At 39.0% G+C, this 27,881-nt stretch overlaps 1 protein-coding gene across 2 annotated transcripts in view; it reads left to right on the top strand.

Annotated features, from left to right (window-relative positions):
* The window catches only part of GLB1 (galactosidase beta 1), a 52,099-nt gene that overhangs the window by 8,226 nt on the left and 15,992 nt on the right, over window positions 1–27,881 (top strand). The window contains exons 2-13 of one of the 2 annotated variants that reach the window (XM_082754956.1): window positions 2,883–3,052; window positions 11,282–11,432; window positions 11,745–11,805; window positions 12,840–12,934; window positions 14,210–14,390; window positions 15,328–15,386; window positions 16,280–16,401; window positions 16,506–16,546; window positions 17,030–17,142; window positions 20,584–20,658; window positions 25,823–25,912; window positions 27,749–27,862. In XM_082754956.1, coding sequence (XP_082611082.1) covers window positions 2,883–3,052; window positions 11,282–11,432; window positions 11,745–11,805; window positions 12,840–12,934; window positions 14,210–14,390; window positions 15,328–15,386; window positions 16,280–16,401; window positions 16,506–16,546; window positions 17,030–17,142; window positions 20,584–20,658; window positions 25,823–25,912; window positions 27,749–27,862 — 1,272 coding nt within the window. The remainder of the gene's footprint in view (window positions 1–2,882; window positions 3,053–11,281; window positions 11,433–11,744; window positions 11,806–12,839; window positions 12,935–14,209; window positions 14,391–15,327; window positions 15,387–16,279; window positions 16,402–16,505; window positions 16,547–17,029; window positions 17,143–20,583; window positions 20,659–25,822; window positions 25,913–27,748; window positions 27,863–27,881) is intronic. The other variant, XM_082754957.1, reaches the window with a different exon arrangement.

Raw genomic sequence — 27,881 nt, 5'->3', positions numbered from 1 at the left:
CTAAACTCCTTTATATTCCTGATGGCCTCATCGTTAAGAGCCTAATGTTATCTCAACCCCGGGACCTTTCCAACCCCCATGGCCACACTCTCAAATCTCCCCCTTCTTTATTAATATCAACCATTTTCTCGACATGAATTACCACTCCATATAGAACAGTTTTAATACCTTAGTTCTATTTATGAGAAAAAAGCTACTGACTGTAAATCTGACTAGGTTTGGAAAAATCTTACACTCTCACTGCTAACGAGGTGTGGAGGAAAGTGGTAAAAATAAGGCTGCTGTTAAATTTGCCCAGTACCTACTACTATTGGGAAGAAGTGTGGGCTGAAGAGGTGAGGACATAAGGCAAAGAAAACCACTTTAAGGGCAGAGAAAGGATAAAGAGCTGTTAGTTTTGGATGGGGGAAGGGGGTGCTGGGGGAGCAGCAGGTTTGTGATTCTCAGTTTTGATGGGGGTGGAGAAAGAGGTGTTCTGGCTTTGAATGGTCATCATGGGATGCTAGAAAGCTCCTGGGGTGGAGAGGCTCAAAGAGGATTTGTATCCACATTTGTGTCCTTTCCGAACAAGGTGAAAAAACTCAGTTTTCTAAATTTGAAGAATGAGATTCTAGTGGCTGCTAAATGACTGACAGGTTTATGTGGTGAATCTATGAAATTTCTTTGTAAAAAGTTGGGAGAAATGCACATTAAAAAACATTGAAAGAGCATTAATGCTGCAAAAGCAGCTGCTTACTTGATTTAAGAAAGGACAGAACAGATTCTCTAGTGCCTCCCTTTACCATGTGAGTGTATTCTGAGTGCAGCATTATATCATTGCCTCTAAGGGCTTCAATCTTTTATCTGACCATTATTATGGTGTGTTATATATGGAGTAAAGTTGTACCACCCCACTGTAGTCACCTCCTCCTTGGAGTCTAGTCTTCAAATGTTTGTAGAGGCTTATCTCACTGAGTTGCTCTTTTTAATGATAGTCTAGGTATAGGTATGTTTACTCTGCAGAAAACTGGAGGAAGAAATTGCTGTTTGTGCATATGTATCTTAAAAAACAAAACAAAACACTTTGCACTCTATCTGGTAGTTTGTGCTCTTGTCCTTTTGGATTTTGACATGTTAGTCTGGCTCCTTTTTGCTGTCCTGTTGCACAAAGAGTATGCTCTTGGTTGATGGTAGTGTCCAGTTGTTGGCCAGGAGTCTCAGTATTTGCAGTATCTGCTGCATACCACTTCTTCCATTCCTTTCACTTTACTCTTCCTGTAGTTGTACGCACTATTACAGCAGAATTGTCTACCAGTTAACAGAGAGAAGTGGTTTCAATGTGAAAGTTTTTCAAAGCCATATGTGGTCTGTTGGGGATACTGTAGGGATATCTGTAGGGATACTTACTCTTGAGCAGAAGTCCTTAGATGGTGGATGGCTCTTGTGTAGTTGGGGGTCACCAGGAGTTATATCATAGTCTATATGTCTGTTGTATTTCTTTGTCACTTTTGTTTCATGAAGTCAATTTCCTAATTGCTGAGCTCTGCTCTTAGTACAAGGCAGGCCAAGGCCCACCTTTTCAAGAATAAAATAGACCAGTGCCATTCAACAGATTTTAATTTACAGTATTAAAAGATGCACTTCATTTGTAGTTGCAGAATATCCAATTCAATGTGGGATTTGTTGGGCTGACTTCTGCATTATTTTCTGATAATTATGGAGAACTAACTGACTAACAGTCAGCTGACTTGGTGTTTTATTTCATCCCTTCTGATCCTTTATCAAAAGGATTCCTTTTTAATGTGCTCAGCAATTAGTCTAATAAAATGCGAATGCCAAGTCATATTATGCGAAGACAAACTTAACCAACTACTTAGTGCATTGTGGAGGGCATAAGTGGTGCTGTTGATAGGGTTGCCAAAGATAGTTCAGTGGAATGTAAGCTGCAATGTGTTAAAGTTTGAAAAAAGTTTGAAAAAAAAAAAAAAAAGGTTTTTAAAGACACTTAACAAAAGATCAATAATAACAAAAAAAAAAAAAAAAAAAAAAGGTCTTAGTGTTTTCCTTGTTTTTCACAAGTTACTAGAAGCAAAAGAAGTTCTGCTGTTGGTCATAGTAGTTCTTGTCGTAGTGAATTTAGGCTCACTTGAGGAGTAATCCCAGTAATCTGGAAGTTAAGGTATGTTTCTTTTGGGTCAGAGGTGCAGATTCTTCTTAATTTTCATGCTTCAAGTTCATTGTTCATAAATGTTTGTTTGCTTAGCTGGGAAAGTACTGAAAGTAGGACTCCAAAATTGTAAACCATTAACAATTTGTCATAAAGTTAAGTCCATAGTTCACTAGACTGATCTACCAAACACTTTCTTTCTTACTAGAAATTAGGCTTTTAAGCCTGCACATACCAGTGCCCTGGAGAATGTGGTATTTGTTCTTTTAAAGCTCCCAGCTGGCTCTTGTTTCTAGACTTGTGTGACATTAAGCTGGAAATCAGGTTGTATTTTCCAGCAGTTTAGTAAGTTGAAGCATTGAGTGAGGAAGTGTTGACATTCATCAAATCAGTATTCCCCTGTTGAACTCATCAGCACTTCCACTGGTGTAAGCAACTGCAAGATGTGTCACTGTAGAGAGATGGTAGTATATATCCATGTGCTAAAAGTGGAGGATGCATGCAGCACATTTTGGTGTAGTGGTGAATCCTGTCCATGCTGCATGGCTGACTGATGTGTTGTAGTCCGTTGGTATATGTATAGCTTATGGAAAGCCATTCAACAGCTGTTTTAACACCATTGTACCTTCTATTGTGGACGACCCACAGATGTTGTATAGACCGTTTTCAGTGTCTCTCATGGCAGAAAAAGCTTATATTGTGTAATTTTTGTTTTTAATTTTTATTTGGTACACAGAATGTATCCCAGAGGACTTTTGGGATTGATTATGGCTGCAACTGCTTTGTCAAGGATGGACACCCTTTCCGTTACATCTCCGGTAGCATTCACTACTCACGGATTCCCCGGTATTACTGGAAGGACCGCCTCTTGAAGATGAAGATGGCAGGGCTGGATGCAATTCAAACGTAAGTAGATGTTGACTTCCAAAATAATTTGTAGTCTTCAGAGACCCACAAGAAGTAGTTAAGGGAAATGCTGCCTTTGCTACTTATTTATTGGTGTTTTGTGTTTTTTTTTTTTTTTAAGTAGTAGGTGAGAAGGCTCTGGGGAAATGAAAGGTGGTACAGGATGATCTCTCATAGCATAGGTTGGGACAACAGCAGCTAACAATCTTGCTTCTTTGCTGATAGATGATGCTTATTGCTTCAATGCCCAGGATGCAAATGTGACCCGAAACCTGTGAACTTTGGCAACTAAGGAACAGTTTGATCATGTGCTCTTTCTCTGCCAAAGGCGGTAATCTCTTGTCAAGAGGCAGGCTAGAGAGAGGACTGTAAAGATCTAATATACCCTAAATTATATTGCCTTGAAGCCTTGAAAATGTTGGCAAAGGCTTTAGTAATATTTAAAGCTATTTCACCAGAAGTGTTTTAACTTAGGGAAATAGTTGCATAGGAGGGGTACTTCTTTTTCTTAAAAAAAACAAACAAAATGAAACGACAAAAAAGAACCAAACAAAACCAACTCCACTACCTCCTAAAAATAAGTTTAAATTGCTTTCAGTTGTGTCTACCCAACCATTAGCCCATCATTTTTGTCTTTTCTTCTGAGGTTTGAGTCCTTATTGCAACTGGTGAAAAAAAATTAGAAACTGAGGGAAAAAAATTTAGCCAATTCTTCTTATTTTTGCCAAAGCTTCTGTGGCAAGGGAAGAGGAATGGTAGAAAAGTATATAGGCACAGTCTTTTCAAGCAATGTTTGCAATTAACCATGTATGGTTTTATTTCTTTTTAAATTAATTGCAGGGTTTGAAGCTTCTTAAGCTGTGGATGTGGTCTACTTTGACTTCAGTAAGGCCTTTGACACTGTTCCCCACAACATTCTCCTCAAGAAATGGGCTGCACATGGCTTGGACTGGCATAAGCTTCGTTGGGTTAAAAACTGGCTGGATAGCCAGGTCCAAAGAGTTGTGGTGAATGGAGTCAAATCCAGTTTGAGGCCGGTCACTAGTGGCGTTCCCCAGGGCTCAGTACTAGGGCCAGTTCTCTTTAATATCTTTATCGATGATCTAGATGAAGGGATCGAGTGCACCCTCAGTAAGTTTGCAGGCGACACCAAGTTAGGTGTGTGTGTTGATCTGCTCGAGGGTAGGAAGGCTCTGCAGGACGATCTGGATAGGCTGGACCGATGGGCTGAGGCCAACTGTATGAAGTTCAACAAGGCCAAGTGCTGGGTCCTGCACCTGGGGCCCAATAACCCCAAGCAGCGCTACAGGCTGGGAGATGAGTGGTTGGAAAGCTGCCTGGCAGAGAAGGACCTGGGAGTATTGGTTGATAGTCGGCTGAATATGAGCCAGCAGTGTGCTCAGGTGGCCAAGAAGGCCAAGAGCATCCTGGCTTGTATAAGAAGCAGTGTGGCCAGCAGGTCTAGGGAAGTGATTAGGTCCCCCCTGTACTCGGCTCTGGTGAGGCCGCACCTCGAGTGCTGTGTTCAGTTTTGGGCCCGTCAATACAAGAAGGACATGGAGATGCTTGAGCGAGTCCAGAGAAAGGCAACGAAGCTGGTGAGGGGCCTGGAGAACAAGTCCTACAAGGAGCAGCCGAGGGAGCTGGGTTTGTTCAGCCTGGAGACGAGGAGGCTCAGGGGCGACCTTATTGTTCTCTACAGGTACATTAAAGAAGGCTGTAGCGAGGTGGGGGTTGGTCTATTCTCCCACATGCCTGGTAATAGGACAAGGGGGAATGGGCTAAAGTTGCACCAGGGGTGTTTTAGGTTGGATATTAGGAAGAACTTCTTTACTGAGAGGGTTGTGAGGCATTGGAATGGGCTGCCCAGGGAAGTGGTGGAGTCACCATCCCTGGAGGTCTTTAAAAGACGTTTAGATGTAGAGGTTAGTGATACGGTATAGTGGAGGACTTGTTAGCATTATGTCAGAGGTTGGACTAGGTGATCTTGGAGGTCTCTTCCAACCTAGATGATTCTGTGATTCTTTTTTGAAACAGCCTCCTTGCATGTTATGGACTGGTAGGTAGTGCTGGCTCTGACAGTGCAGAGCCTGTAGACTGGGGCAGTTTGTTCAGTGGGAGCATTGTACCATCTATGCATCCCCTCAGTTGAAACCTGTGTTTCATTTATCCTGAAAATTGCAGAGTTACTTTGTATGCTTGGAGGCGTGATTAGTGTGGGCTGGTATGTGGAGAAGAGATGGAGAGATGTCAGAAAAGGAATTTTTTTTTCAAACTTAGGTTTCTGAGACGTGTCTTTGTTTCCCATAGAACTCTTCCCTGTGTTGTGACAGTACATTGACTTTTTTTCCTTTGTTTTGTTTTTATTAAACCAAACAAGCAAGTTCTCTCTTGCTACATAAAGCCAACAGGATTAAATAACACACTTGCTCAGGAATGTTAGGACAGAGTTGCTGGAAATGCCCATGTAAAAATTATTTTGCTCTAATAAAAGTAATCAAACAGACCTAAAAATTATATTGTTTGATGTCTGGGTCTTGAGAGTGACTCTGTGACTCCAGTGATCTATAGCATTTATACTTCACTTTTGTCACTGATTTATGGGAATGACCCCATATTTCACCTGACAACCCCCATATATCTTCAATGCCCTCACTTCATTTCCAGCTTTTTCAAGCAATCTCTTTCTTGTGTTATAAATGAGGTCTCAACTCAGTCTGAATTTAGTAATATAAAAGAATATTTATAAAAGGCAAGTAAACAGCTCTGGGTGAGCGGGGAGTCTACGCTCCACCAACACGCACACATGAACATCAAACATTCTAAATATATAGAACATGGCTTTTACATACTAAACCCAAGTATGGCTATACATGCCTACAATCAGGAAAGGTAACAAACAATCCTTTAAGTTCCATGACTTAACAGTCTCCATTTTCCATTCCTTTTGAACAATATGTCTCGCTTTAAGTTGTCAAGCAACTCAGTCTTCAGGCCTTATGTATCCCGTTCTTCCCGGATCGAAGAAAAGCATATCCATCTCCTTTTCAAGGCCAACGAGGCCTGGGTCAAAAGGCATGTCCAGGTCACCAGGGGGCAGAACAGCAAAGGCCTTCGATGGCTATAGCAGCAGAGGGGCCCATGGCGTAGCAGTCGGACCAGTAAAGGAGCCCACAGCTCCCTCACTATCTGGCAAACCACAAGTTTCTGACTGTGGTCCCACAGGGCTCTTTAAGGCCTCAGAGACTGCTCGCCAGGTGCCGAGCAATCCCACTGCAACCTTGTCATCCATGACAAGAAACATCCCAGAAACATCCATGCATCCATGCCTTAACCGCTGGAGGTGTTTTTCCCTTTGATCCGGGAAGAAGAGGATACATAAGGCCCGAAGGCTGAGTTGCTTGACAACTTAAAGGGAGACATATTGTTCCCACGACTAGCCCTGGAATTCTCCGGTGTTTATAATCAAGAAAAGGAATGTAATATGGAGACTGTAAAGTCATGGAAGATATGGGAGCACTTCAACTAGGATTACCAACTCCAACTATGCTCCCTGTCATGGACATTAATAGTAATAGACTTACAGGATTGATTGTTACCTTTTCTGATTGTACATATGTATAGGTGTACTTGGGTTTAATATGTAAAAGCAATGCTCTGTATATTTAGAAAGTTCAATGTTAGTGTGTGCGTGTTGGTAGAGCATAGACTCCCTGTGCACCCAGCACTGTTTACTTGCCTTTTATAAATATTACTAAATTCAGATTGAGTTGTATTTTCATTTATAACACTGTCTCAGTGTCTCACCACCCTCACAGTGAAGAACTTCTTCCTTATATCTAATCTAAATCTACTTAAAAAAATATATTTTAAAGCCTTTGTCCTATCATTATACTCCCTGATAAAGAGTCCGTCTCCATTTTTCTTGTAGGCCCCCTTTTGTACTAGAAGGCTGCTGTAAGGTCTCCCCAGAGCTGCCTTTTCTCCAGGCTGAACAACCCCAACTCTGTCAGCTTAATTCATAATAGAGATGCTCCTGCCCTCTGATCATCCTTGAGGCCCTCCTCTGGACCCAAAGATCTTAAGAAATAACAGAATATGAGAAAACAGGTGACAGGAAGCTTGACCTTACTCAAAGCTGAAAGTATCAAGTCCTAAACCTTCCAAATAGCAGGATAAAATATGCTGTGCTTGATGTGACATTTCAGAAGAAGAGGTATTGCACCTAGGAATTCCCTTCCCCATCTCCGCAGGTAGCATGCAGAGGCACCTGGCTACCCAAATGTCCTTGTGTTCAGCTCCTGAACTGTGATCTGCCAACTAGAAACAGACACTATTGGAAACATCTTTCTCTTGTTCTTCATGGAAGAGATCAATAATGAACCACTAGATGGAGCTAAGCATTTACAGGACTGGAAAATGGAGAATGGAGCTAAGCATTTACAGGACTGGAAAATGGAGAAGGTTTCTGCAAAAATCGGCAGTTACTTTACAGGCTTACAAAGTTATGGAAGAATTTTGGGCATTTTATTTGTTTTACTGTATTTGTTGACTAACAACCAAGAAACTAAATATCTAGAAACTTTCTCTAAGAAAGAGCTGCTGTTTAGAATATCTGCTCATTAAAAAAAAAAAAAAGCACAATTTAATCTATAAAAATGTTTAATTTAACTAGTATATTTAAAGTGCTGCTTTATTACTTATGAAATTAGTACCCAGTATTTAATTTTACACAATGTGGAAACAAACCCACAGGTATTACAGAGATAAATATACTATACTCTATGGTAGCAAAAGTGGTATTTTTTGTCTGTTGGCATATCTCTGAAACACAGGAGAAAAACCTGTGACTTTTAAAGAGAAAGGTGATTATAGGATAAAGCTTAGAAATTGTATGTAAATGGAGAGCAAGTGCTATTACTCAAATGAAAAAATACCGTTTCAGTTATGAAAAAGGAATGCCACATTCCTTTATAAATTCATAATTCTGTGGCTATTGCAGTACATTATTAGGAACTGACGATACATTTCTACGATGGTATATAGGAATTATATTTTGCTAAAACTAAAAGTTTTGAACTAAAATGATTTGAGGTCATAGCTAGCTGTAGAAAATATATCAAGGGATTTAAATGTATTAGTAACAATTTTTAAAACAGTCTCTGAGATGCTTTCATATCACGGTTTGTTCTGTAGCGTTTCACATAAATTTTTCTCCACTTTCTTCTCCACTAAAATTTGCCTTTTTTTCTGTCTTTGTGAGACAGCATGGGTCATGCATTAAAACTATTTCTGGAATAATTTTCTGTCTTATTCCATACTGAGTGTAAGGGAGCTTGAGAATCCCTTCTGTTTCCATCTCAGCCACCATTGGGCATATTTAGACCTTCAGGCTTGTTACTAGGATAAACTCCTAAAAATGTTCCCGTATTTTCATGAATTACAGTTTAAAAGGTGTAGTTAAAGTGCAGTTAGAATACTTTTGTGTTAACCTATAATTTACTTACCAGTAATAAATAACTTGTTCGGTAGTCTGAAAAGTGTATAAAGAATTGCTGTCTTTCTGTACAAGTCTTTTAATTGGTGCAAAACTTGTAATGAAGTTAATACCTACTTGTCTTTATTTAGCTAAAACAGGTGCAGCTCTGCTAGAAGCATTTTTCAGTGAATGAGTTGCTATATAAATAGGCATGTTAATTCAACCCAGATAGAGATTTATCTCTATTGCAGTGTTGACAAAGATTCATTGTCAGATGGTATTTTATGGTAAAAACTGCAACTCCTTTTTCCTATTAGTGTCACTGCCCTATATCTTCCTTCTCATTTTATACTTTTGTCTATGCCTTTTTCTTTGCAAGAGAGAAGTAGAAAGTGGTAACTCTAAAGTTCTTGTTGATAGCAGGCCTTGTTGCTCATTAATGAATAATAAACATTAGTCATGTTTGCTGATTGACTTGAGATTGCTCTGCCTTTGCTTCTTAGCAAAACACTGTGCATTATACCAGCCAGATTTCAACAGAAGCTTTGGCTGTTGTTAAACCTACCAAAGAGACTTGGCATACTCCACCAAATATCCGATTCCTCTTCCCCCCCTGCCCACCACCCCTAAAAAAAAAAAAAGAAGTCTGTTCTTATTCTGTGGTTATTTTTTATTTGATGCTAATGTTCATACCAACTAGCCTGTCTTTTTCTTGTTTGCTTATAGGAACGTCAGATAGCAGGTACCAAAAGCATTGCTAAGTCAAGATACATCACTCCTTTTCCTTAATCATTTAGGCCAACTTTCTTTTGAAAGAATGAAATTAAGTTTATCTGTTCTCCACAAGTCCGTTTTGTTTACCACATCACTGTTAATTTTTAGATACAAATCATTCAGTAGCTTTTCTGGCATTTTTCCTAGGCATGGAGTTAGGTTGGCCTGTAATTTTTTAGAATATTTTCTCACTTCTCTTTTTCTGCTTTGTAAGAAAGACAGTATTATAAGGCATATATAGGTAGTACAGAAGAATTTTGTATTTCAAAGCAATGGTTTTGAAAATAACATAGCTATTAGAGCTGAAAGCAAACCAAAATTATTCCATGGTGATAACCTAGATAATAGTATAATGGAAAGGGAAAGTAAGTATAATATGATACTCCATGGTACTAGATTTTTTTTGAGGTAAGTTGGTCATTTGTTTTAAATAATAATCTACTTTGATTTAAAACATCACCAATCAGCTTGCTCCGCTGCTTGAAATCTAGGTAAATTGCACAAAACCAAATTAATGTTGAATGTATTTTCATGTGGTTTGTGCACATTTACTTTGTTCTGAAAAAAAAAGTGAGTTAATTTAGTACTTTGGAAACAATTAGATTGGCAAAGAAATAGGTTCTGGCATTTGTGAGGAAATATTAACTAATGTTAATGATATACTGAAGCGTGGTTTTTTTTTTTTTTTTTTTTTTTTTTTTTTTTTTGTATTTGTTCATGTGTATGTATTTCTGAGTGTGGTGTTTTCAATATTGTGTTCATGTGAGGGTTCCTGTTTTTCTTAATTGTTGAAAGCTGTGTTTTCTGCACTTTCTTTTCCTCTTGGGTAGTTCTTACAAAATTAACTGTGGAACCTAAAAACAAACCTAAACAATAAGAAAAGTGTTGCTTAAGAGGTTCTTTGCTTGACTAACCACAGTTTTGGTTTTAGAAATTTTTCTCAAGTCTGCACTATATGGAGCAGCAGCACCAGTCCAGTTAGAGGGGTCACGAACCTAGGTGCAGAAAGTAAATGCACGGAGAATGAGTTTTCCTGTTCTCTCGAATCCTTATTTAAGCTGTATCCAACCTTAATTTTAATGTCCGTCCCTGCTATGACTGCCACTTAGCACTTTCCTAAGGCAAATCTCTTATTGCCCTTCTGCAAGGGCTATAAGATACAACAGTACTCCTAATAGTTGTTAGGTAACATATTTCTTTATTATCTTGCAGCTGAGAGTATTTTTATCTTCTGGGAGATATTCTGCATTGAAGTTGTGGTTTCTGGAGTCCTGGAAATAGGGAAGAAGCGTTTTCTCAAATCCTGATCTGCTTATTTGGCAGTTTTATTACTTTATTACTTGGTTGAAATGAGGCTCAACTTTGTCCAGGTTTCCAAGCACTTTTGCATCCTCTTCTACGACCATTCATCCCATGCTGTTTTTCCAGAACCTGCATTGCTTTGGGTCAGTGAAGACTTTTAGGACCTAGATGTAGTATCATTTGAGGCTTACACATTTTGAAGGTCTATGTAGTGGCAACAGTATGAACCTGCCAGCCAAGCTGGTGTGCCCTTGTACACTGCGTGGTAAATATGCTAAGGGCTGCATGATTCTTCCTGTAAGCTTATTTCTAACCACTACTTGTGTGAGTATTCATCTCTGCGCAAATCTACTGCCACTATATTACTGGCAGCTGACTCTTAACTACTTAAATTTTGGAATAGATGTTATGATTTCAAAATGGTGGTACCAAAATGTTTTCTTGGATGAATATGGACTCCTCCAGACTTAGTGCAAAGTAATAAGCCTTATTTTATTATTCATTTTAATACCTTCTGCCACAGGAAGTACTCTAGAATTCTTTTTGTATTATACTGATCTGAAGACCAGTTTGGACCAGGTTTACAGATTCCTGGGGTGTGTAGTGCAAATAATTATTTGGAATTCTGGTTTAGTCTTAGTTTCTTAATGGAAAATGATGTTCTCTTTCTATAGGTATGTGCCATGGAACTACCATGAATCCCAGATGGGTGTGTATGATTTCTCCGGTGACAGAGATCTGGAATATTTCCTGCAGCTTGCTGATGAAACTGGCTTGCTGGTGATCCTGAGAGCTGGACCTTACATCTGTGCAGAATGGGATATGGTACAGCCTTTTGTTACAACTATGTTGTTACAACTATCTTGTTTCTAGAGCAAATCTAATGCAAGTATTTCTGTCTTAAAGTAGACAAACATACTTGTGTCCTAGACAAGACTCTTGGTTTAGCGTATTTAAACCCGCATGTCCTAAGTGACTTCTTACAATGCAGCTTAGTAGTTGTGCTGTTCCGTGGGAAATTATGACTTGCTTATGTAAAACAAATCTTCAGTTTCAGTACATGTTTTGAAAACATGTTGAATTCTTCTTATATCCTAAAAACAACCACTGAAATGGTTCTGATTTTTTTTTTCCCAGGGAGGTCTTCCAGCATGGCTTTTGGAGAAAGAATCTATTGTTCTCAGGTCTTCTGATACAGGTAAGAGCATCAGAAAGGACTGGCAAAAATATAATTCAGCAGCAAGCTGACTTGCTGTTTGAGGTTATTTCCAGGTAATTCATATTTCAAGATTGTTACTAAAAATTGTGTGTTCAATAAATAGGTGGAATAAACAAAACAGGGTTGAAAATCATGCATCTTCTGTGATTACAGAATTGTAGGACTTAGTCCTTCAGGTTCTTGTAGATGCTTCTTATCCTAGACCCAGTGCTTTCTCAGCAGTTGATTTGCTAAGAAAATGAATGTACAAATAATGCATTCTGCTTCTTCATTCCTCGATTTCCAGACCTTTTCTGAAGAACTTCTGAAACAACCATCAGTTTCAACCAAACTTCAAAACTGTTATGTTTCAAACCTATTAAACAAGTTTTGTAAAATTGGTAACGAGATACGTATTGTTACCATTGAAGAAAAGGCAGGTAACTCTCAGCTTTGAGTTTTTCAATTTTTCAGCAGTCAGCTGGCTCCTCTTTGCAGGGTTCTTCCTGCCTGGTCAGTGTGCATGTAATTCCAGAGCTAGTTAGAACACTCTTATGTGCTACCTGGTCATGGACAGGATGTGTGAAGATAAGATGAGACAGGATATTAATGTGGTTACTGGGGAGAGAATAAGGGGTCAAAGACATAGATCCATACTGTACCTGACTTCACTTCTGCTCATTGTGGGAGAAATTATCTGTTTAAAAGAGTAGTACAGATGTAGCATTTGTTGAAATGCATTAGGACAACTTGTGTGATGACATTGAAGTCTTTCTGGTTATTTTCAAAGTTCATCAGTATTTAAATGTTTTGTTATTTAGTAAACTCTATTGGAAGCTGACACTTTTGAACAAGTGTAAGAGCACATCAGTTCATTAAATGATGTTCTAAATACATTAAGTGTATCAGAAATTTATATTTATGCATTTTACTTGGTAAAAAAGTACCCTTATACAATAAAACAATAACAACAACAACAACAAAATGTAAAGAAGTAGAAAAGTAATGAACCATTTATACTTTCTGTATTACAGATTACCTGGCAGCAGTAGAGAAATGGATGAGTGTCCTTTTGCCAAAGATGAAGCCTCACCTCTATCAAAACGGAGGTCCAATCATCATGGTGCAGGTAAAAGGGGATTTATGAAAATCCACTTTACGAAAAGCAAATAAACCTGATCAGCACAGATGCTTATATTGCTCTTCTGGATGTTTCATGGATATTGGGTAGTAATGTACACAGAAGTTCCTTAGCAGCTTCAGGTAGCTGCAAGATTCAATGAAATCCCTTATCCTAAAGAACTGAATGCACAGTCTGCAGAATTCAGAGTGCACTTGTCTGCTCTGTCAAAGTTGCTTCTCACAATTACAGAAAGCAATAGAGGTAACTTGTGGAGTTTTTAAGATGTGATTCCTATGCCAGTTCTCACATAAAGCCAAAATATATTAGTTATGTGAAACCCTCTGACAGGAGGGCTTGCTGCAGATAGAAGCAAACCAGTATGAAATAAGCCTAAAACTTGTTACAAGAACAGTTTCAAAATTTAGGCTTTTCAGTTGTTAGCACATAACTTGAGATGTAAATATTTCAGGACACAGTGCTGTGCATTCGAGGTGGGTAGTTTCTTTTAAACTCCTAGATAGGCAGTGGTGATTTTTTCCATTTTCTTAGCATTTTGGCCTTAACAAAAGCTTTGTGATTCTCATTTTAAACTCCCTGTCTTGCTCGAAGACTCTTCTTAAGAAGGAGACTCTTCTTAAATTTTTTTCTAAGATGATTGTTCTTGAATAATGTGTTATCTCTATTCAGTGAAAGCATTGAGTTGGAAATAAGATGTTTATAACAGAAGTTTCAGAAATAGCATTCAGGTGTGTGTGGCATTGGATCTGGAGCTTGAAAGGCAATCCCCTTAAGAAAGGGGCAGGATATGTACCTCTCATTAGCAGCAGGGTTGTCTTTTTCCCCTCAGTCTTTTGAGTCTGTTGCAGAGCTTTATTCATATACCTCTGCTCTGGAAGTCCAGTTCCACTGCAGTTTTGATCATGTTATAAGATCTGTTCTATGCTTTTATTGCTCTCTTTGGGAAGTAGGTCATAGCTCTTCATTTTGAATAGGGACTATTCTTTGATTACTGTTGCAAAGTAGTTAGTTAGGGTAGATATTTTATGTGGAGTTGAAAGCTGATTTTGTAGGAAAATTACCTCCACACAGTGACACAGTAAGATATGGGTGAGATGAATGAGTGCCTACAAGTATTCCCTTTTGTTATTCTTCAGGTCTGGAATTCAAGTGGCATTTTCAGCATTGCTATCAAAGGAAGAGGAGGGGTGGATTTGGCCTTTTTTGGAGTTGGATGCAGACTTAAATTGGCTACTGCTTTACTGACTTGCTTTCTCTGTGCAGGTAGAGAATGAGTATGGAAGCTACTTTGCTTGCGACTATGATTATCTACGTTTCCTTCAGAAGCTCTTTCGCCAGCATCTTGGGGATGAGGTGGTACTGTTCACAACTGATGGTGCAAGCCAGCTTTACTTGAGATGTGGAGCTCTTCAGGGTTTTTACGCAACAGTGGACTTTGCTCCAGGTTGGAGACAGCTGTTTGTTACCAAAAAATTAATCAGAAATGTGCACACTGCTGTAATTTACAGTGATACAGGCCTGAAGAATGGCCAGGCAACCATAGTGTGTTCATAGTGTGTGCCCGTTTGATAGAACAGGAGAGCAAATGCTGTGGACATTCATATACTGCACAGACTTGACAAAATAGGCTTAAGGCACAAGAAACAAACCCCAAGATAATTTTTTTCTTTTTTGTCTTGTAGCTTCTAATATGCATTATTCTCTCTACAGTCAAAGATAATATCTAGTAGGAATCCATTTTCTTATAAATGGATTGAAATTTATTTGATTGAAACTCCTTCATGTATATCATTTATGAGATGATGAGCTGATCACGGAAGTAATTTCAAGTCCCTGTGCTTGAGCCTGTATGGTTGCTCAGAGGTGAAACTCCTCTTTACAGACTGCCTAGCTTTTGTTCTTTCCCATCATCTTGCTTCCACAAGCCCAGGCGTATAGTTTCCAATGTCTGAGTAGTAATTCTGTCACATGTCAGTTTTATGTTGTCAGGATGTCATTTCTGAGAAGAGTTGGTTTTTCAGAGGATGTGTCTTAAAAGCAGAGATGTGTGTGCATGCTTGCATATGTCATAGATGATACGATAGAATAGCTGGGTTTGGAAGGGACCTTAAAGTTCCAACCCCCTGTCATGGGTAGGGATGCCACCTGCTAGATCAGGTTGCCCAGGGCCTCATCATGTATGCATTTATGTATATATTTTAACTAAGTTCTGCAACTTGAGCACTAGAATCAAGTGTATAGATTCCTGTATTTTCTGAAGTAAGGTTCTTGTCTCTCTTTTTGCTAGGTGTTGGAAGGGAGATGAGAAACCTATTTCAGTAAAATGGGGACTGCAAAAGTCATGGATGTAGCAACTCAATTTTACTTCCGTCTGTTAATAGGTGGCAATGTCACAGCAGCATTCCTAGCTCAAAGGAGCAGTGAACCTACAGGCCCTTTGGTATGTCTTTTCACTTAAATTCTTTTATCATTCCTAATCTTAGTGGCTAATAATAGAGAAGTTGGCAACAGTGGACAGTTTCTTAAGGACATAATTACAAAGATGTCATTTCCATGTCAGTCAGAAAACTGAACTGAAGAGCTTTTCTGTGTGTAGGTCAAATCCACATTAACTGCTGTTCTGCAAATATTAGTACAGTCTTAGAAGATACTAATTTTCAGTATTTTTCCTTGCTAAGACAAATGTTTACAAAGCAGCGGAAACAGTAAGTATGATTAGATGTGAGTTAGTCAGCTACATGTGTGGGTGGAAGTTAAAAGACAAATTAAAAGGGCAGGTTAAAAGTTGCTTCCTGTTTTCAGCTACCCTAGAGTTTCTACACAAGCTATAATGGGATGTGAGATCACTGGAAGACATTTTCACAAAGGTAGAAGGACTGTGAGGGTACAAGCTTATCTTTGTGCTGTGAAATTATTTAGAACAGAGTTTCAGTGTTTGAAAGATTTATTTTACGTTATATCTGGTCTACATATATTAATCTAAAGAGGACGTATTCCTTCCATCATTTATTTTTTGTGCCAAACATCTAAGCTTAGCATTTAGCGTCAACATGTTCAGTTTGATGGGTTCTAAGGAAATACGTACTCTCTGGTACTTAAGCAATCATTTTCAAAGTGTACACATAAAATTATTTAAATGATTCTCTATTCTCTTTGAGTTATCTTCTGAAAAGGACTGATTTTAATGTATACTCTGCTATATTTATAGTAATTTAAAAACATCTAAAATGAGTCAAGGTACCTTTTTCCTTCCATTACAATTAGTAACTAACTCACATTGTTCTTGTTTCCTCTTCATGTTCTCCCTTCCTTTTTTGCCCTTCCTCCTTTCAGGTTAATTCTGAGTTTTATACTGGATGGTTGGATCACTGGGGGCACCGTCATTCTGTTGTGCCTGCACAAACCATAGCTAAAACACTTAATGAAATCCTGGCATGTGGTGCTAATGTTAACCTGTAAGTGTGTGTTCAGTAGATGATAATTTGGGGGAAGATTTTTTTTTCCAATTCAGCAAAACCAGATTTAATTGGATGGCTTTTTTTTGTTTGTTTGTTTTTAGGTACATGTTTATAGGTGGAACTAACTTTGCCTATTGGAATGGTAAGAAATAATTTAAATGATTCTGGTGATATAGGGGAACTGCTTATGTGTTAGATAGTAACATATTCTGTAAAAGAATAAGCTATGCCTGCTTGCACGTGGTAAAAGATGGCTGCATTAGCAGTTCTCTGTCTGTTGCCAGCATGTTCTAATAAACTGGCATGGTATTTACCTTTGCAAAGGGTACTTCTGCTTTACTCAATACTGTGAAACACTTGAAAGGTGGATGCATTTGTTTCTCTCCAGAATATTTCTGAAGCCTGTGTAACACAGTAGTGTGAGCTCAGAAGGATGTTGTCTTCCACAGGGAATATATTCTCTATGCTGAATCCCAAGTGCCAAAGTCTACTTTGAATCTAAAAATGTGGTACAGTCTGGTTGTGACTTGAGAGAATTCTGAAAGTTGAACCCCTTGGAGAGAGAAAACAACGACAACCACAACTTTTTCACCATTTTTATTGCTTTTTTACCCACCTCTCTTAGGTGCTAATATGCCTTATATGCCACAGCCCACTAGTTATGACTATGATGCTCCACTGAGTGAAGCAGGGGATCTGACTGAAAAATATTTTGCCTTGAGGGAAGTCATTGGTATGGTGAGTGTTCCAAGGTTATGCTTAGAGTGGTTCTTTGAAACATTCTGGGTGTACTGCAAACACTTGCTCTTGTGTTGTTTTCATTTGCTTCTGGATTTACTGTTCTCTGTAGGTAAAGGAAGTAAATTGGCATAAGGTGGTTAGGCCATCTCAACTGTTTGCTGTTTAAAAAAAAGGAGTGGGGGAGATCTTGCACCTCTCTGGTTTTCCCTACTGTCCCAAAGGCTCCCTCCTTTTCAGAGGAAGGGATCCAGTTGCAAGTCTGACACTGAGATGATTCAACTCTGCTTTATTGCTGGGTTTGTATTCTTTCAATTTGAGGTCAGTAAGCTGAATTGCCTTACTTGATCAGATGAGAACCAGTGCTGGTGGAAGGGGAGCAGAGGGACACAGGAAGCATATGTCTGAGAGTAGAGATGGAGGAGGACTGAGCAGGGCTTTTCCCTTGCAGGATTGATCAGTTATTCAGCTCAGGCTGGTCACTTGGTGTCAGCTTTTGTAGTGCTGCAGTTTTCTGTAGTGCTGCAGTTTTGATCTTTGGCTGCCTGTCATGCTTCATGTTGTGTTTCTGCGTCTCTATAAGAAGGAGCATGCTTATCCAAATGAAAACATCTTGCTTTTGTGATGCCACAAATGGTAGATTATGGGTGGTACCGACTTTGCTGTAAAAATGCTTTGAAGTGGGTGGTATTTCTACAAACTGGCGTTTGAAGTGAAATATGGAAATTCTATCTGGATTTTGAAGAGACTTGCATTCGACACTGTTCAGATAAGGCTTAAAAAAAGTCCCTGGGAATCTCAAGGCTAACTCTTATACTTTTTGCCCTTTTGCATGTCAAAAACATTCATGTGCACTAGGAGATACCCTTTTGATGGGAGTAGGTCTCCTGAAATTGTTACACTGTTTCTAGGGTAAAGCATACCTTTATCTCCCTACCTGTAGAAGGCTTGCTGTGGAGTATTTTCTACCATGTCTCCATTATCCCTAAGCTTTCCATTCATGGGGTAATTTTGAGATCCTTTCAAGGGGAACATAGTGTCTTGAGGCAGCTTTTCTCAAGAGAAGAATTCCCAAACTTCCTGTTTTTGAGTTGTTTTCTGCAAGGCAAGATCCCTATCAAAAATTTAAGTAGTGTTCTAGTGCAATGAGATAGCTTTGATAAGATCCGAAGCGTTCAGCGTAAACTAAGGTGTGTTGGGTCATGGTACAGCTTTTTTTGGTGTGGTTTCTTTATCTTTTAGCCTTCAATATCCATAGGATCTTGGTGAAGCTTTCCTGTCTCTGCTGTGGCTTCTCAACCCATAATAAATAGTCTATTAACTCTGTAGTTTGAGGTGAAGCTGACAAAAGAAAATGAAGTTGCCTGTAACTAATCACTGCATTCAGAATGTTAGTAGTGCTACAAGACTAGCTCACTTGAATCTTCCTTAACTGTTTCTTTTGGGTAGTAAATGTAATAAAGAAGGCTTTCAATCTAAAAAAAAAACACTATTTCAATTGCTGCAGCATTTTCTATTTTTTACCATTTGGGCTGTAATTTTCTACTTATGATTTCTTGTCTTGGGTGAATACAGTTTTTTTTAAGAAGACTGTTTTGATTATTTTCAAGTACAGAGAGGAAGAGGTAAACCTGTTACCAGAAATATCAGTCAGGCTTTCATCAGTTCATAATTGAGATTTGGCACGAGGGCATTGGGAATTATACTGCAGTTATTTGTTTAAAAAAATAAAATAACTAAACAAAAAGTTGTCTTGGTGCAGAGGCAAGCTTTAGAGCATGAGTTTTGTGCTGGATATACCACGTCTAAGCCCAGCAAATTATACTTCATGAAAAAACTTTGATTTTAACTTGAAAGTGTCCCTTTAGTAATTGTAATAATATATAGGAAGAGTAGGCATAAAGCAAGGAACAAATAGTGGGAGGAAAGGGAGAAGGGGACAGTATGAGAAGAAGGTAAGAAGGCTGTAGGCTCAGAAAGGAGGGGACTGGGGTACATATCAGAGAGTTCTTGTCTATATTTGCCTCTGCTTAGAAGTGTCCAAGAAAGCAGTGGTCATCCTTTGCCCTTCCTCTCTCTAGAAATGCAGTAAGCTGATCTCTGGTGGTTATTGCCAGAGCCGTAGGGCACGCAGTAAACACAAGTAGACAAGTAGTTGTCAAGTCCAGCACCAGAGGGAAGCTACAGAGGTTTGCTCATGGGTTTGTGGAGCTGTGGGGGAGGTTATGGTTGCCTGCTGCTATAGGTTTTGAGGCTTCAGGTCTCCCTGGACTCTTTTTATTTTTAAAATCACTTCCATATTTTTGTTTCTGCAATAGCTTCCTGCTGGGCTAGCATTCTGAAACAGCCTGGCAAATAGGTCTGTTGATGCCTGGCTGTGGGGGAGAATATGTGAATACAGGCCAAGGCAAGGTGGGACCATGTCTGCTGTCTAAGCTGATGTGGAGCTCTGCAGCCTGGAAAGCTGATGGGGGCACCAGAACCTGGGATGAGAGAAGTGCATCAGATGGATGCGTACAGGTGGGGTGAGAGGTGGTAAATTCCATAAACTGAGGCTGTCAAATGTATTGCTTGCCAATGCAGGATCCAGTACCAGGATTATGGCAGCATGGAGGGGTGTACTGCATGGGGTAAAGGCTGCAGCAGTTCAGTATGTCCCCTGAGGGCCCATGGCAAGTGAAGCATAACTGAATGAATGGGTCAGTTTGACAAACTGGCTGTGGCTTATATAGTATGTGAGGATAGCAACTTGAAGCTATTAAGACTGTCTTATTCTGAATTTTTCTACAGCCTCCTTATTTTAGTGTTCTGAGCTACTGGGGAGTGGTGGGTGCCCCAGCAGCCTGGTAGCTGCTAGCAAAGTTGTTTTCTGCTGGCTGTGAGTTTTTTGCAAGCAATTCTAAAAGAAATCAGCCCAGGCAGTAATGGATTAGCAGGTACGTGTGCACATGCTGTGCATGGAGTATAACACTGAAAAAAGCCACACGAAGCTAATAATTCCCTTATGGAAGTGCCACTAAAGGAAGACGGAAGGGTCAGGTGGAAATATTGCCCTACAGACTTGGAAACATTAACTCAAGCTCCCATTGACTTGGGGATGACTTGGGATGGGGCTGTAGGAGATGGTAATGCAAGCTGTAGCCACAGGAGGGCTCCAAGAACACTGATTCTTTGCAGCTCCTTACCTACGCTGCTGTTTTTTCTTTATGGTTACCTCTAGGTGAGTATTTACTAAAAAATTAAGCTTACTAGATGTGAACAACTAAGGTGAATTTTTTTAAACTTACTTTTGAGGCTAGATGCAGGTGTAATCCACTAGTGAGATTATCTACTTCTATCTAAAGTTCTACTTCTGTAAATTGTAAAGTAGAAAATGAGAATTAATTTAAAACATATTCATATTTAAGTTTCATGTGCATTTTTTCCTCTTTCCCTTTCTAGTATAACCAGTTACCAGAAGGTATTATCCCTCCAACAACATCTAAATTTGCATATGGGAAGATTCACTTGCAAAAGGTAAATTAACATCTGTAATATGCAAAGTGTATCTTTCTGTAATGCTGCATGTTTGCTTCTTTGCAAAAATTGTTTGAGAGTATCATGGCAGTCTCTAGGTACTGTACAAAATAGGAAGGAAAACCTTGAAAACAAACTGTCAGGAAGGAGAGAACAGAGCTTGGGAATTAAAAATCATGCCCTTCATGGAAAATGAATAGATATCTTTTTATATTCAGATAACATAATTTTTACTATATTCTGTATGTATGTGAAGTTTTACTGAACTGAAGTGAATATATTCTTAACATAAGAGAATCATAGTTGTCTGAAAACTCTTGTTTGTAAAGTAGCTGGCGAAATGGTAGCACAAGAGGTATGTTTCTGTAGCTAGAGATGCCTCTAAGGGTGAATAAATGGGTAGGATCTATGTACCTTTTAGGTAAATACTTTGAATTGTAAATTTGAAGTGTGGAACACTTTCAATACATTTGAAACTCTTTTCAATATAGTTTCTTGCAGGATCTCTGAAAATCTGTAGCTACTGAAAGAAATTGGCTTCCTGTCAAGGGAAAAGTGTGCAGACCCCAACCTTGTTAGATCCCCCTCTGACAACAGAGGTGTTAACTGGTCAGCACATGAGTAGCTGGGATTTGTCCGTAGCACCATCAATTAGTGCTATGAATGCTTCTGTGAAATATAGTTGACAACTAGTGTCCTGCAGTGAGTGCAGAATGTGGTTTAGGGGATTGAAGAGACAAACAAACAGGTATGAACTTGGCTTTATTCATTCTGCTGCTTGCAATCTAGTTGTTTTGAGATGGTGGATTACTGTGGTCGGTGTACTGGATACTGTATTTCATAACATTTTGATTTCTATTTTGTACTGATAATTTGACAGACATTTCAGTCAATGATATATCTGATCTGTTATGTGCTGCAGCTGAAATGTTGCAAAATTTGGTAGTGATAAGGCTTTACGGGCTTTTTCAAGTCATCCTACTCAAGTGGTGGGCAGGAATAATTTTTTTTTTTTTTGTAAAAGTGATTCACCAGTGAAGCTGACACAGATCTATATCATTTTCAACTACCTCTGAGTATCTTCAGACCTTTTAGGCCAGGATTGCCGTATGAGGTTTCAGTGAACTGGCTTATATTTGGTAGTGACTAATTATATGCTGTTATCTATGCACCCGCCACTTCTGCTGCTGTCGTGGGTTGCAGACACTTGGGAGCCTTGCAATTAGATGTTGACTCTCTGCTTTCTCACGGATTATGACATTCAGATAGGGCTGTCCAATTTCGCAGGAAAGACTTTCTCTTTCCTGCCTTCAGGAACAGAAAGCTGCAGGGCAGCTGAGTCAGAAACCTGCTTTAAAAAGGAGAAGCTGGGACAAATGACTTGCTCAAATATCACAGCTTTGACCTGGCTATCACTGGAAGCCCTGTCACCTACTACACTTCCTCATTGTTTGAGGAGTAGTGTGTTACTCTGTTCCCACCAGTCCTAGGAAGCAAGATGGCATGTCTAAACTCACAGGTGTGAGGTTCCTATCATTGCCTGTGCATATGTTGCCATCTGTACCAAAAGCTTCTAGAATTGTGTAATGGGATGAAAGCTGTTTTCTGCTCTGCAAACCCACTGTTTAACTGCAGCTGCTGTTTACTGCTCTGTTTGGTTAAACTGCAACATGGAACAAACCTCAAATCACAGAGGGTTTGTACTGTCTTGGTCAAAGCTGTCCTCTCAACTCCGTGATGCATTCTCACACTGCTGTGACAAGGTCCGACACACCTTGTTGTTTGAAGAAGCTTGAATGTGTCAGAGGGGGAATATTCAAAATATTCATGGTGTTTGGGTGTCCTTTCCAAATCAAAATATTCTATGATTCTATAATAGTAATCTTTCCTGCTATATCGTTGTGACAGTGCTATAATAGGCACTATGTGAAAGTTTCGTTGTGCAGTAGGGGTTCAGCAGTTAGTCTGCTATGCAAAGTGTCAAATCCACTGCTGTGAACCACCTCCTGTGACCCTTTTGCAGAAAGGAAGAGGGAACGGAGACTTGTGAAACCAGAGGAGGTTGCTCTCTAAATTTTTCCACCAGATACTCTGTGACAATTCAGTACCTGATCAGCTGCTTAAGACATGTACTTGAGGAAAAGAGATCTTTGCCCATACTCATCTAACTGCTTTTTTGAGCTTTGCCATTCCCTGATCAGGCAGATGTTCATCCAGAGCTACTGAATGATTTTAAAGAATGATTCTGGAGGTAATAAAATCCATTAAGAGATGTCTGGGGACACTGACATTGCTATGGAAGAGGAAAGTAAGCAGGCAATGAGGAAAAATCTTGTTGCAGAGGTGGAAAAGAAGTGTTGAAGGTGGGGAATGAGTGCAGGCAAAGGTAGAATGGCAGTAGATGCGCTCAAGAAATGTGAGCAAGAAGATGGGGTTTAAGACCCAGAACATGGGGAGCATTCTCTCTGTAGGCAAATTAATGAGTCATAGTTAAGCTGAGGCAGGGGAGGTTTAGGCTAGACATCAGGAAGAGGTTCTTCACTGAGAGGGTTGTGTTGCACACTGAAACAGGCTCCCCAGTGAAATAGTCGCTGCACCAAGCATATCTGAATTTAAGAAGCGATTGGACCGTGCTGTTAGTCACATGGTCTAAAATTTTGGGTAGACCTGTGTGGTGCCAGGAGTTGGACTAGATGATCCTTATGGGTCCCTTCCAACTCAGGATATTCTGTGATTCTATGATTCTATGACCTGCAGTGTGCCTGGTGGCAGTGCAGGCTTGTGAGCAGGTGGTTGTTTCTGGTCACCATTTGGTGGGCAATAAGGAGTGCTTGGTTACAAGGAAATGCCTGCCCCAGCAGTGCAGCCTGCTAACTGGTAGGTTCTGGAGTTGTACATGGTTACTAGACTGTGGGGAGCTCAGGCAATAGCAAGTAGGATAGCAAGCAGCAGAGATGTTTGAGCTGGGGGCAGAGTTGCAGGGTAGAAATGGGTTAAGCAAACAGGATGCTGCTGGTTGGAGCTATTTCATTTTTTTCATATTTAATCTTTCACTTTGAAGACCTTCCTCTGGAGGTTCCAAAAGTGTTACTGTCATTTGTTAGTCATCTGTTGGTGGGGTTTTTGTATTTTGTTTTTACAGGTTGTTTTTAAAAATTCTTGACAGTGTAATTTTTTTTAATTTACTATTTCTGTTGTGATACTGATTATCCACTAAGTAGCAATCATTAAGAACCTGCAGCAAAACCAGATCTTGCTTTTTTTTCTGTACAGAACACTTAAGAGTGATAAAGTGAAGAAAAATAATCCATTAAAGTTGCAAAGAAATGACTTTCTACCAAGCCAGTATGTAAATGAATCATATGTGGTCTACCTATGTGAAAACCAGAAGCCCCCTTGATAGCAGGATCTTAAAAGAAAGTGAGACAGACACCTTAACAAGCTAATACTTAGTTCAGCAAGGCACAAAGCAGCACTCATTGCCAGTTAGTAGGTCATTCAGGTGACTATGTGCAAGTTAACATCACTTATGTTCATTTTTAATTTCGTTGTCTGCCTGGGGCCTAGACTATGAACATTTGTAGGGTTTTTGCTCGGTTCTATCTTATCAGTTCTGTCAGTGTCTCTGCAAAGATAACCATCTCTGCAGAGATGCCAGCGATTCAATCTCCTGTGGCCTACTGGGTCCCGCATTACAGTTTAACATTGCAGATGCTGAGCATTTGGGGAATTTTACTCTTTGAAAACCAATTGTTATTTTAAGTAAAGTTCTTAAGATGAAAACAGAGAAGCAAGCTACTTTCATCAAAAATTTGGAAGCTATCATTTGTCTGACAGTCTTTTGCCACAGTGAAGGTGCTTAGCTACGGACTAGTGAAGGAGATCCAACGTCCAGGAAGTGATGGCATTACACTATTATTCTTCATGTGCTTATGATCGCCTCCTGCTTTCTTGTTCCTCATTAAAGCTGAGACAAGTTCACTAAAAAAGTCCATTTAGATCTATGTGCATATACTGAAGAAATAATTTCATGTCCACAGGTGATTCAGGATGACTTCTGTTGCTTATTGAAGGATTTTACACAAAATAGTGTATATTTTAATATTTCACCAGTGCTTATTTTCATATGTCCTGTGCAAAAATTTAATAGTTCTGTTATTGAAGTAACCTGAGAAGTTTGTAGAATATTCAGTTTTTCACTATTTTAAATGCCTGTTTGTTTTTTTTTGTTGTTGTTGTTTTGTTTTTTAATGTTGTTGTTGTTATTTTATAAGTAATTGAAAGCAAATCTGCATTTGGGAAATGCTTTGAATGCTTGATCTGTAATTAACACTGAAAAGTGACAATACTTATGGTGAAACAGACTGAGATCTTGTTTGAAACATGAATACAAATTACTTTTTGAGTTTGTAAGATACTAGGCATGTTGTGTGCATCTTGACTAACATATCACATTAATAGTGGACTTTGAGAAAGAATTGTAGATGAGTAGAAAACTAATCACGAAAGGAAATTGCAGATGGCAACAAAAGGCAATGTAATTGTACATAAATCCTTATTCAGCAAGGTATTTAACCATGTGACTAGCCTATACCTTGCTGCCAGTCTCACTAAAATCAGTCCATCTACTCATGTATGACACTAAATTACAGCTTTAGGGTTTCTAAAATCATTTAAGACTAAATAGAGTAAATTCAGCATGGATAACTATTGATGGAAGCAAATTCTATTTCTAATTATCTCAGAATAATTCTAGAGTAAGTCGCTGGAAATCACTACTTTCCTTAGTTTAATGTATAATGGAGTAAAAATTCAATAATGTAGTTGTTTTTTGTTAGTTGTCCAGAGCTATAGTGTTTGCCTATAGAATGTTACGGAGAAACTTATGGGTTAGTTCTCATTAAATAATGAGTCACTTTTACAAAAGCATAGAAAATTTAAAGGGCCTGGATTTTTAAAACATTCTTTTGTACATTGTTTTTTTTTTTTTTTCAGATTTCATCTGTTCTGTGTACTGTATTGTATTATTAATGTGCCTGTAAAGGTGATGTAAGGACTTAGGATTTCTTTGCTTTCCTATTGGAGAGATGTAGCTATCTGGCAAGGTGTTATCTTTAGATTGAATTTCATTGACATTCATGTATCTGCTTTTTATGTGCTGCAGGTGGGCACTGTGGTGGAGTTTCTTGACAGGCTGTCACCTGCTGGACCAGTGAAAAGCACTTACCCACTAACCTTTGTTCAGATAAAGCAGGTAAGGATTCCTTTGGTAGGTAATTTGCAGCCATTTTGTCAAATTTATCTGAACAACCCTCTGTGGAATGGCTCCTGTATGTCCAGTGTCTTATACCTTACCTCAGCACAGGAAGTAATAGTGTTTTAAAGGTGTTCAGGATTTTTGAACAGGAGACCTCTCCATATTTGTCACTGCTCTAAGGTTTTCCTCTTTTCATGAATGTAGATATATATCTGGTGTCCCAGCTTTCTCCTTTATCTGTCTTCTCCCTGAAGTACTGATTTTCATGTTTATGAGATTTTTATTTTATTTTTTTTTTATCTTGTACAACCTTTTTCTTCAGTATTTTTTTCCTTTTTTTCGTCATTTTCCTCTCATTTCCTCTATCAGAATGAAAACAATGGCTGAAGCACTGCTTTCTTCATGCCGGTCAGGGAGCCTGGAGTTGCTAAATATAGTCCATTTGACACTTGTGGGCCCCCTACTTATTTTTAATCTTTTTCTTTTAGTAAAAGCATGGTGGGTCAAGGGAATGTGATAAAGGAACAACCTGTGGAATTGCAACCCCCTGCCAAAGGCATTCACCCTACTATCTGAGATAGGATTTTTTTTTTAATTTTTCTGTGGCTTCTGCTGACTCCCATTCTCTCCTCTGTTCTGTGTCTCGCTGCATCAGTTTCCCTGTCAATTTTGATGACTTCCTCAGAGTAAAAGATCTTTCCCTTGCTGCTGAGTGACTCTGTTTTTCCACTAAGAGTTTATGGCTCCCTGATCACTTCTGTGCTGAATTTAACAGAGTGGAGTATCAGTGCTGATTGCCTGCCTGCAGCTGTAATAAAAAGTGGAGAGAATGTGATGATGATGGTAGCTGTGGGAGGGAGAAAAGGGAGAGTATGCAGTTCAGCAGATGGCTATGACATTTTCTAAGGCATTAGTCAAGTAAAGATTCAAAGCTTGTATTTTTCCCTTCCAAGCCATTAATAGAGAGAGGTGTGAGAGAAACTGCAGCTAGTAGGACATATTAGCTGGATGTTGGCTCTTCTCTCATCCTCTGCCCTTCCCACTGTTAGTACCCTATTTAGGAAAACAGCTGAGAGGGCAGCCAGTGGTGCTGCATAGGTTCTGTCCACTTATTTTCTTTTTTTCTCATTTTTCTGGGCACCTTGTTACAAATGTAATGTAATTGTAGTAATTATGGTGGATTGGAAATGGTTTACTCTCTCTTCTTCCTGTCATACTCTAATCCAGATAAATGGTTTTGTGGCTACTGACAATGCGATTGTTTCTTGGTTTTAATTTGTTTCACTTTTGTGCAGAGAAAAAATATCTAACAACTGATACTTTTTTCTTTACTGATGGGGAACTCGATGAAAAAATACTCTGAAATGTTCCTGATGTAAAGCAGATAATTTGTGAAATAAACAATATCGAACTGATGAATATGTCAGTTGACAAGTGCACTTTGAAATTTCTTATATAAAATCAGTTATGAAGGGATTTTCCAAATATTTTAATCAATTTTAATGAAGAAATGATGCTGTCAGTCATTAACTTCCATTTTTATTGAGGAAATGCCTTTGCAGCCAAGACCCTTGTCTTTTAAAGTTATGTAAATGTACTGAAGAAACAAGTTAAAAAAAATGGAAACTGGAATTTATACCCATAGCTTAAAGGTCAAAGTGAACTCTAATCTGAAGCTGGTATCTCTGATAGATGCTATCTGAAGTGAATGAAAGTTGATGTTTCAATCTGAGTGTGTAGGCAGGAATGTGGGATATGTCTAATTCTTGACCTGAATTGAAGCTACAGAATAACTAGGTTCATTAATCTGGGGATTTTTCTTTCTTTTCTTAGTATTTTGGGTTCGTACTATACAGAACTAAGCTTCCAAAAAACTGTACAGAGCCAACACAACTCTCTTCACCTTTAAATGGAGTCCATGATCGTGCTTATGTCTCCGTGGATGGGGTAAACATTGTTTGCTGGC

The sequence above is a fragment of the Aythya marila genome (assembly GCF_965140915.1).
Source record: "Aythya marila genome assembly, chromosome: 2".
Lineage (NCBI taxonomy): Eukaryota > Metazoa > Chordata > Aves > Anseriformes > Anatidae > Aythya > Aythya marila.
This window is presented reverse-complemented; position numbering and strand designations above follow the sequence as displayed.